This window comes from Manihot esculenta, chromosome 15 (assembly GCF_001659605.2).
Source record: "Manihot esculenta cultivar AM560-2 chromosome 15, M.esculenta_v8, whole genome shotgun sequence".
Lineage (NCBI taxonomy): Eukaryota > Viridiplantae > Streptophyta > Magnoliopsida > Malpighiales > Euphorbiaceae > Manihot > Manihot esculenta.
This window is the reverse complement of record NC_035175.2, coordinates 8940496-8951179: the sequence shown is the minus strand read 5'-3', so window position 1 is coordinate 8951179 and position 10684 is coordinate 8940496. Positions and strand designations below refer to the sequence as shown.

General features: G+C 30.8%; 1 protein-coding gene across 2 annotated transcripts; it reads left to right on the top strand.

Moving 5' to 3' along the window:
- Positions 1–2647: 2647 nt before the first annotated feature.
- LOC110601672 lies at positions 2648–10381 on the top strand. 2 transcript variants are annotated; one of them, XM_021738897.2, is made up of 12 exons: positions 2648–3205; positions 3385–3514; positions 3600–3702; positions 4089–4212; positions 4628–4699; positions 5535–5573; positions 7760–7840; positions 7962–8009; positions 8581–8631; positions 8728–8796; positions 9497–9739; positions 9903–10381. In XM_021738897.2, exons 1-12 carry the CDS (start codon positions 3053–3055, stop codon positions 10152–10154), a joined length of 1365 nt encoding a protein of 454 aa, XP_021594589.1. In that variant the 5' UTR covers positions 2648–3052; the 3' UTR covers positions 10155–10381. The 2 variants fall into 2 exon arrangements, with proteins under 2 accessions (XP_021594589.1, XP_043807021.1); XM_043951086.1 differs by lacking the exon at positions 5535–5573.
- The last annotated feature ends 303 nt before the right edge of the window (positions 10382–10684 follow it).

Here is a 10684-nt window from a genome sequence, read left to right as displayed (position 1 = left end):
AAAAATAAATATAATATTAAAAATACCTTTATCAATAATAAAATAAAAAAATTATTAAATATATATATTAAAATATTTCTAATATCTTAAAAAATCTATTAATTAACCATTCCAAAATTTAGCATGGTGAAAAGTGCATCATGTAACATTGAAAGGTCTAAGGTTCGATTTCCCCAACCCCTTATTTTAAAAAAAACATCTATTAGTTAATTCTTTATTAATTTTATCATTAAATATTTTACTATTTAATCTCTATAGTTTAAAAAAAATATTAATTAATCCCTTAAATTATTAAAAATTTATTAATTAGTCTTTTATATTAAAATATTTTAAATTTTTTATAATATTTAACAATTAAAATTAATAAAAAAATTAACTAATAAATTTTTTAAAATGTCAGAAACGTTTTAAAAAAATTTTTAAATAGCGAGCAGTGATCAACAGCGAGTGATATTATAAAAATAATTTTTATTAAATTTTAATTTTTTATTTTTAATAATTTAAATTCTAATTTTTATTATTTTTATTTATAGAGATTGAGTTTAAAAGTTTCTCCATTCAATTTAGATAAAATTAAATTTTAAAAATTAAAGTATTTAATTTAAAAATTAGAGGAACAAATATATTAATTATATAATATTTTAATAATAAAAATATTTTTTTTTCTTAAATTCTTTGAGAGTGTGATTTATAAATTTGTAAAAATTAAATTTTAAAATTAAAATGTTGAATTTTATAAAAAATAAATCGGTCATTTTTTCTGTCAATATTAATATTTTTGATGGACTGATATCTAATTTTTTTTATTGAAGTGACCTTTAATTTTGATAAAATTAAATATTATAGTTAAAATGTTGAATTCTAAAAATTAGAGAAACGAATTTATTAATTAATTTATATTTTAAGAATTAAATAATAATTTTTTTTATAAAAAATTTAAAAATAAAAAAACAGCACACAGTAGAGAGAGTGTAATACTTTTAACAGAATAGAGGAGGATAGAATGAGTCAACGCATGTGGGGCCGAGAGTATTTCTCAAGCCCAATCCGTTGGGCCCAATACTTGACTGGGCTTTTCCTTTACTAATCACAGACAATTTTATAAAATCCATCCTAATATTATAATTACTTAAAAATAAAGTCTTATTTTTATTATAAACTCTTATATTTTTATAAACTGCTTTCTAAATACTGTAGTTATTGACTTCAAAAAAAAAATACTGTAGTTATTTAAAAATACAATAATTATAATTATAATTTATCTAATTTAAAATATTGAAATGATAATATCAGATCAAGAACGTACCTTTATTTTTATTTTATTTAATATAATGAGATTTTATTTTTAAATTAAATTAAAATATTGGTAAATGGCTACTTGATTTTCATTGTGTGTTGGGAGTTTGTGGTGTGGTTGAGGCAGAATTATGAATCATATATCATGTTTTGAATGTGGCTTGGAGTAGGAAATGACGGAAAATTATTATTCAAATTGATTCTGAAGTTGTTGTTCAGTCTCTTCAAGGTCAAGACAGTGATGTTTATAGACTGCAGTTTTTAGTTATTAATTGCAGAGCTCTTATCTGGCGGGAATGGGAGGTTAAGGTTGTGCAAATATATAGGAAAATTAATATGGTAGCGGATTATCTTGCGAATAGTGCGCATGGTGGAGTTTTTTATATGAGTCTTATTGATTTGTCTTCATCTAGTATTAAACTCCTCTTAGATGCTGACTGTATGAATATTTTTCATGATCGTATAATAAATTAAAGGGTTCTATCCCTCCTTTTAAAAAAAAAAAAAATTAATTAGAACATGTAAAACAATTAAGCTGGTTTTATTAAATATAGAATAATTTTTATTCCAATTACATAACTTCTATATTCAACTAAACACTAAACCAAAATAGTTTTGATTTTTATTAAATATAAAATAATTATACTTTTTAATTTTGCAAAAGGACTGTTTAACACGATAATGATATATATACAAATAATCAGTATTTGATTTAAATTAAAAAAATTGATAGAATTAAATTAATTTAAAATTTTAATTTAATTTTTTATATATTTTGATTCGATTTGATTTTAATTTTAAAAAATTCGGTTATTTTAATTCAATTTAATTTTGATTAAAAAAATTAAAAAAATTAAATCGAATGGATTAGTGATAATAGTATATTATTTTCAATAATATAAAGAGATTATATTATATTAAAATTAAAATATTTTTACTAAAAATAAAAGTAAAAAATAAAATAATTATTAAAAATTTAAACCGATCAAACTAAATTGAATCGAATCGAATCAAACCAGTTTAATTTAATTTAATTTTTTATTAAAATAGATTTGTTTCAATTTATATAAATATTAAAATTTTAATTTTTAATTTATTCGATTCGATTTGATTGAAAATCAAACCGATCAAATTCTAACCTGCATATATATCAATTTCAATACTCCAAAATCATTTCTGCAATTTAATTTTACATAATATATATATGGCAAGATTACATTCGCTCTCATTTTCAATTTTGATTTGTACATGTAAACCAAACGCCCAGCAAAGCGGACCCAAAAAGAGTTTAGGCCGGGTTTACCGACGGGAACCGGCCCAATAATGTATTATCATGCCCGCGGGCAGCCGGAGCATGATTTGGAAGTTGGAAGTTGGAACCCATAAAGCATCTCCCTCTCGTCGGCGTAACGATTTGTTTTGCATGATGCTGAGCTTCTTACACGAGCAATTTTTTTGATTTCAGATATATTTATTATTCTCACAAAGCCCTAACACACATTCCGGCAGAAGAGATAAATCGTAAAACAACGGATAATTTTCCTTCTCTGCAATATTTCTTGTATTAAACCCTAGTCACATTCTACAGAAATTAGCAAGGGGTTTGCGTCATTCACGTTCAGCTAAATTCCTTATGGCTCATTGTCCTTAATTTCACCTAGTTCCAGCTGCAGTTAGTTATTTCCTGTTTGATTTGATTTCTTCATGGACTGGCCTAGGCAGTGAGAATCCAGGAATCACACATGCATAAGAGATAATGAGTAGGCTTTCATTCAGGCCGCGGCCGTTAGATATTCACAAGAAGCTTCCAATTGTGAAGTCTGTGAAGGATTTTGAAGAAGATGACACTCCCACTTCTACTCGCAACTCTCAGCTCCTCCGAATTGCTGCTGTTGAGCCTGATAACGAGGTACTCCCTTCTTCTTCTTCTTCTTTTTTTTTTTTATTAATTTATTTTATTCTTTCTTTAAAATAATGATAGTAGCTTTGTTTCCTAAAGACTTCCTGTGTAACAATTAAATAAACGTCCCATATGTTTATCGATAAGGATGCATATTCTTCAATTGATTTCAACGTTTCTTTCTTTAGGTGCACCACATTCCAACCAAGAAACTAGCTTCTGAAATACCCACTCCTGAATTTGTTGTTGTTGATACATATGAAAGAGACTATGCCCGCACTTTCGCACAACCCACATCCTATCTACGTGCAAGGGGAGGTTGTTAACTGCAATTCACCAAAACAATCATTTATGTAGATTTGCGTCTGTATGAAATGATCAAACTCCATTCAATCATTTGCAGCTCGAGCGGAGCTTGGGGAGTTTGTTGAATACGATCTCGACAATGAGGATGAGGATTGGCTTCAAGACTTCAATAAAGATAGGAAGAATCTGTCACCTGAAAGGTAAGTAATCAATTATTTAAATTTCTCTGCCTATTTATATCAAGAAAGCTGAAAGGGTTATGTCTCTAACCTGGTCCCTTGGCGAAAAAAATAAGCCAAGCATTTCGGCGATTGGAATTACCCATGGCTCTGGAAAAAATAAAGCATCTCTAAATGTATTAACTATGAACTAATACTAGGAATCCCTAACCAGGGGGTTAAGTGACAATATGGTGTTAAGTGGATACTGCTTGCTTACCTTTCAACTGCCTGAATAATAGGGTGTTTAAACTGATATTTTTTACTTCTATACAATTTCCTTTTAGTATTAGATTGTTGATTCACTTGGAACTTTCTTTGGCTTCTTTTATCGTTTGTTTGAAAATCTGCTTTTCACGTTATTTTAGGTTTGAAAATCTTCTTTTCAAGTTGGAAGTATTGGATCATAAAGCTCGGGAAAGAGCAGGGGTTATAACCCCCACTCTTGCCTCACCAATCCCTGTACTTCTTCAACTTGATTCTGCAATTGAGGTGATTCGTTGATTTCATTGGGTGGTTCCTTGCAAATTTCGATGCTAATTTTCACTCATAATCTTTTGCATTCACAATATCTACAACGACTATGAAGTATCATATTTAGGTTTGGCAATGAAAAATGTACAGGTTTGATTTTCCTTGCAAATTCATATCACATCTTTCCATAACAGTGGCTTCAATTTCATGCATTTTGATACTCAGAGTGATTATCTGACAAAAGATGGATTTATGAGCAGAAGAGCTTGAGAGTGAAATCCCCTGCTTTTTTTCTAATCTTTTATTTGTTATGGTTGTTTGACAATTGATGCTTTCATTTAGAATGATTGATTGCCAAATCATTATACTGATGCCTTCTGTTTTAATTTATTGTTTTGGGTTTTTGTATAATTAATTTCTCATCCATATCTAGGCCATGCAAGCTCAAGCTCCATCCATCAGATATGCAGCTTTACAGTCTGTTTATAATTATTGGAAGGAAAAGGTATGAATTACATGTTAGCCTTTTGAAATTATAAGAAATTCAATATCAAATACATTTTTCTCCTTTTTCTTCTTTTGGCTTTTGGTTTAGGCCAAAAAAATCTTTTCCCCTGATAATTTAAAGAATGCTGGAAGATTTGCAATAAATTTGACATAGGTTTGGAAAAGGAGAGACACTAGTGGGATACTGCATATTTAGTTGTATTAGTGGATAATTTGTGGAAAGAATGACATGGAATGAGATCCTTGATTTGTTGGCGTGTTAAGAACTCACATTGCTATATGGTCTTCGTGATCATGAAAATGAAGCAATATATTAATTATTTATCAAAACTTTATGGCTTTTGGCTAGTTCAACCTAGCTTGGTTGAAGGTATGCATGTTTGTAACCTTGTACAGCTCATCCTCATATGTCCAAATTGTTCCTACTGATCCACTCCCATGCTTACATATTAACACAATGTTTATAATGTTGGTGTAGCCACTTATCTTTTTCTGTGCATATGGGAAATTTCTATACATGCTTATCATTCTACCTTGCACGAGGCACTACTATTTTTTGCAGAGTCCAAGTTGAACAGGACAGGTTTTTTTTATCTTTTTTTTGTTATTGATGCGTCAGTAGAAGTGTTCTTGCTCTTCTATTTAATTTTTAATTTTTATTTTAAATTTATGTTCGCAATACTTTTTGTTGATATTTCCCTGGGATTTCTTGTATTGCTCGGGTTTCATTGTTGTCTACATCATAACCTAAAGATTTTTATATTTCTCTTTCCTTATTTCTCTTTTAAAAACCAAATCATTTAGTGGCTTCATCTTTTTCCTATTTGGGCCAGCGCGAAAGATGGCAGAAGCCTATTTTGAGACGCTTGCAGGTTAGTGTAATCACTTGCTTTGTACAGAATTTCTGTGTTACGCTTCACTGCTGGAATAATATTCAAAATGTGTTTATTGGTAGTTGGTACATGATTTAAGACATCTTATGTTGTTAGACTAAAATTGTCTGATTGTAAAGACTATGCTCCCTCTTCTCTCTCTCTCTCTCTCTCTCTCTCTCTCTCTCTCTTCCCCTACCCTGCAATTTTTACTAGAAGCCTATATATTTTCTCATATTTGATTGTAAATGTAAAAATGAGCTTGAAATGATTTTCTAGCATTTGGAAATATTTTACTGAAATAAATTTTAATTTAATGAGGGAAAATCATGATTCCTTTGTCCCCATTTGTAGCATAACAAGATAAAAAAATGCACTAGAAATGGCAATTATGGTTTTTACCGACTGGCAATAGGTGATGATGACAGTTGATGACTAATGGATTCAAATAGGAAATTACTTAGCTTTCCCAACATGAAGGGAAGTGATATTTTTTACTAATTTTCCTATAAAACCAAACACCAAAAAATGCGATAAATAGTTTATATGAAAGAAACAAAGCCTTAATTAATTCATCAAATCAATTAAAAATTTTTGTGATTATATGTGCAATTGTATTCTAAAAAAATGGGAAAATTGTGTATCTCATCATAATATTTCTTTTCTGTATATTATATAACATATCCACATGCTCATTTCAACATTTGGACCTCATTGCTCATTTGGTTTAACTTTTCGAGCTAGTGTTTGGCGGTTGAAACTTCAATTGCTAGACAGCTAGACTGTGGCATTTGATAAACAAAAGGTAGCAATTGCAATCTTAAAACTTGGCTTTTGATTTTTCTAGCTAAAAGCTGCAAAAACTGTGTAGTTAAGGAACTTTTGGAATCAAAGGTTTGCTTTCAGGAAAATATGCCATTGAATTTCAAAATAATTACAAAAATGCTTATAAATAATTTAAGGTTTTAACCTTTTTATTATAAACATACATTTAAGTAGCCAAACAAATAATCAAAAATTATAAAATTAATTAATTATAGGGCAACTTTTTTTTCCTTGAGTTATATCAAAATTAACACATACACACGTTTCTCTATTTTTTAAACCTGAACAGTTTCTTTTTTTTTTTTTTATCAAAACCTGAACAGTTTAGTACCTGTATTATGACTTTGTCAAACTGAAGGTATCCCTATGTCCATATTAAAAGACAATGTATTTTTTTATAAAAATAAAAATTAAAAATTAAAAACTTGATAAGTCAAAAGATAGGGACTATAAATCGAGAGATGCAAGTGTCAATTTTAACATAATCTAAGGTGGAAAGAGCAGTATATCTTTATTAGTATTTAGATAATTTATCATACAATTAACAAAAAATTGGATGGATTTTAATTTGACAAAATAAAAAATATACGGACTAAAAGTATTTTGAATTTTAAAAATAAAGGGACATATGTGTTAATTTTAATATAACTCTAGGGTGAATAAGTAATTTTCCTCAATTAGAATATAAAAATATTGGATTCAGTATTTGTATATTTTAGTTGTCTATATTGCTAAAAGATTGATTTAAAGAGAACTCATTTGCATATAACATAAATTGTCATATAATATGTAACAAAAAAAATTGTTTACCAGTAATTTTATAATAGGAACATTTCCTCAGCTGCTGAATTAATCAGTTCAATGTTGACTACAATCACATAGCCATTTGAATGCAGACTGCACGCTGCTGAAAGCTACTGCTAAACAAAGGATGCTCTTAGTTCTTATGGAGTTAAGACATTGCATGATATAAAACTCTTCGATTTGCAATTGTACAACATAAGGTTCCCACAATCTAGTCCAAGCAACTGGGCTACAGTAGAAAATGTTCATTTCTGAATCCACTTAATTGTGATCTGTATTTTTGGTCTTTCTAGCTTGGTAAGACTTAATTTAATAATTTTAGGATTTTGCTAAATTTGCTTGTGATTAATGTGACTGAATGATCTCAGCTTTTGCAATGATTTGGTCATAATTGTTACCATTGTAAGAAGCAGCCTCGATATCTTGTTATAAAAAATTGCTTGAGGCTGATTATGAGATGTTAAAAAATGATGATTTATCTCTTTTTTCTGCATTTACATGTATGCATGTATTTATTGTTTGTTTCTATCTCTGTGTTTTTCCCCCTCTGGTAACAGCCTCCTCCCCCAGTTAATGACACCAATCCATACAATGTCTTCAGGCCAAGGGAGAAAGCTCACAGACTCCACACAAGAAGGGTAGGAGATTTTACATTTTATGAAGTTGTTGGGTGAATTTTGATTAATAGATATTCATCATGTAATCCTTGCATAATTTCATTCATTTGTATGTTTGTTAAGTCACTGTTCTCTTGTACAGATGCAAAGGAGGGAAAATAATGTACAGTCATTTGAAAAGCTTCGCCAGGTCAGAACTGATATTTCTTCTATACATCATTGTTGGTTGTTAATTAGGATGTGGAATAAATCTCAATGAATAATAATTTTCATTCCAGATTGAAATGATTTATCTGCTGTGTTTTGTGGTCAGTGCCACCAATAACGTCACATTTTTTTAGCTGTCAGTAGCACTTGAGGAAGATTTTAACCGTGGACATTCTATATCCATCTTTGAATCAAACTCATTGTTAACTTTGGAAATGCCAATAGCTGAAAAAAATTGGATTTCCTACTCCCATCACAGTGCATCAAGTGATTTACTATTTTCTGCACCTTTTACAAAAAAAATAAAATTGTTCTTTTGATCCATTTGCATTTGTTAATTTGTTTGGAGGACTTGAAAAGGAAGAACCTTTAAGAGAGAGGAAAAGCCCCTTGTTGCTTTTGTGGATTTTGTTGATTCTGTCGTAGTGAACTGGTGACGATCATTGTTGATGAATTTACTTTTCCAAACAAACAAATGAAATAAATTAGATTTCTTCTCATACTTGTTACTGAATATTTGCATTTTAAGTTGCTTTTGGGTTTATTGTTTTTAGGTTAGGCGAAACCTCAACCAAGCTAAGACAATACTCGAGTCTCTGATTAAGGTGATGTCTTATCGAAAAATACTGAATATCTCAGAATTTTAAATGATTTCATTGTCTAGAGTAGCACTCATCGGCTGCAAATAAATATGCATACAGCGGGAGGAGAAAAAAAGAGAGGCAATGGAGACCGAAGTGAGCCTCCAAAGGATCCAAATGAAGTACAAGGTCTGTTCGGGTTACCACATGTATAATCTGTGTTTTCTTTTTCTTTTCTAATTTTCCCTTTTCTTTTACTGGATTGTCTTTTTTTTTTCCCCGTAGCTTTTGATGGACACTATCCTAGAAAAAGGGTAAATGATGATCATCTTTAGTTGCTAATAGTTGTTAATAATGCTGCCCATAGCTATGGTGTTTATTTGGCTTTATATTACTCTTATACTTTTTTTCACAATGAATGGCATATTGTTAATAATGTTGGTAGAACTGTAAGAGTTCCATAGCACTAAAAACTCCAAAACCATTTTATGAAATGAATTTGAAAGAAATAGAGAAGAACTTCCCCAAAAGAAAAAAACAACACAATGTAGCCTGAGAAGCAAATATTCTCAGACCAATGGTAGTCCTTCACATTATGTGTAACTGAACTGGGCACATGTAGCCTCTAGGCATGGTGTCTCATAGGTTTTCATCTGCATGGTAAAAGATTCTTTTTTTATTGTTGGTAATCTAATTATTCTTGTTTTCCCTTGGATCCAAATAATGTTGTCACTATAGAATTTCTACTGTTATTTTTTCACATAACCAACGTTTTGATTCTAAGCAAGAGACTGATTGATGGTGAAAGTAAGCTTCTTTTTTCGCGTGCCATTTAGCCTACTGCCTTGCTTGAAACTTCTAATTGATTGGTGTTTTGGCTTATTCTCAGCATGAAACTGAGCTCCTTGAATACAGTTTGGCTCTTCCTGGATTCGCACCTCTGTCTTCCAAGTTTGCCTCAAGTGAAGATGAATTCGTGGATTCGGATGACCTAGCAAATAGTCGTCCACGTGCCCAACCTGCTGCAGTTCAAAATTCTCCTCTAATAGATTCTATTCTTACAGTGCCTGCAGGAAGCATGAAGCAGGAGTTTAAGAGGCGACATACACCTTATGGTTGGCTTAATAAAATGGTACACACAGATCTTTTCCATTCTAGAATGTGCTATAAAATGGTACTCCTAACTCTTTGAAAGGCTTAGCAGCTGCAAATTGCCATTGACTTGGTGTAATCTAACTTCATTATCTTGGATTATCCATATCATAGGTGGATTTTATATTTTGGAGTAAATGCAGGATCCTCTGGAGCCAGTTCTGTTGTTCACAAAACCTCTTGTTCCAGAAAAGTTGGGAGCTGCGGGCATTGTGCCCCCAGTAGATTCTACATCAAAGAATTTTGCATCTACACCTACTTACAGATTTCATGGAAGAATGGGTCGAGGTGGACGGATTGTTTTTGATAGATGGAACCCATTTTTGCACACTTCAATAGACATTGGCAACTCTTTTTACGTGCCACCAAGACCCCGACCTTCAGCATATAATTGATATTGATACTTGCATAGCTGTGGTTGATGACACTCTGCAAGTAGGTTTGGATGATAGTTATTGTAATTATTCTGTGTAATCGCAAATGCTATTTTAGGCCTTGGTGATGGATATTTTAGGCTTCTCATGTAACTATATGTTTTTTTTCCTTTGAAGAGCAATCTTGTGCTTTCTCCTTTCCTCGTAATTATTAGAAAAGCATGCCTGCGTTTGCTTGTTTGCTTGCATATGCAGGTGTATGTTGATGGTTACTCTTTGAATAATCTCTTTGGAAAAGTGAGACTGTACCAGTTAGCATTTTGAGCTCCTCCTCCCCTCTTCATTGTTATTGAGAAATTTGAAATTTTCAGAATCGATTTTTGGATGATATTGTTCAACTCTAACGCCGATGCTTTGATTTAAGTTGGTGCGAAACTTCGAAGTTGCCGTCGTCTCGTTAACTGCACCCAAGTCTATTCTTATCCTGCTATTGCTTTTGAAACATCTTACCCTGTAGATTCTGTCGATAATAAACGTTCACGGATGAAAAA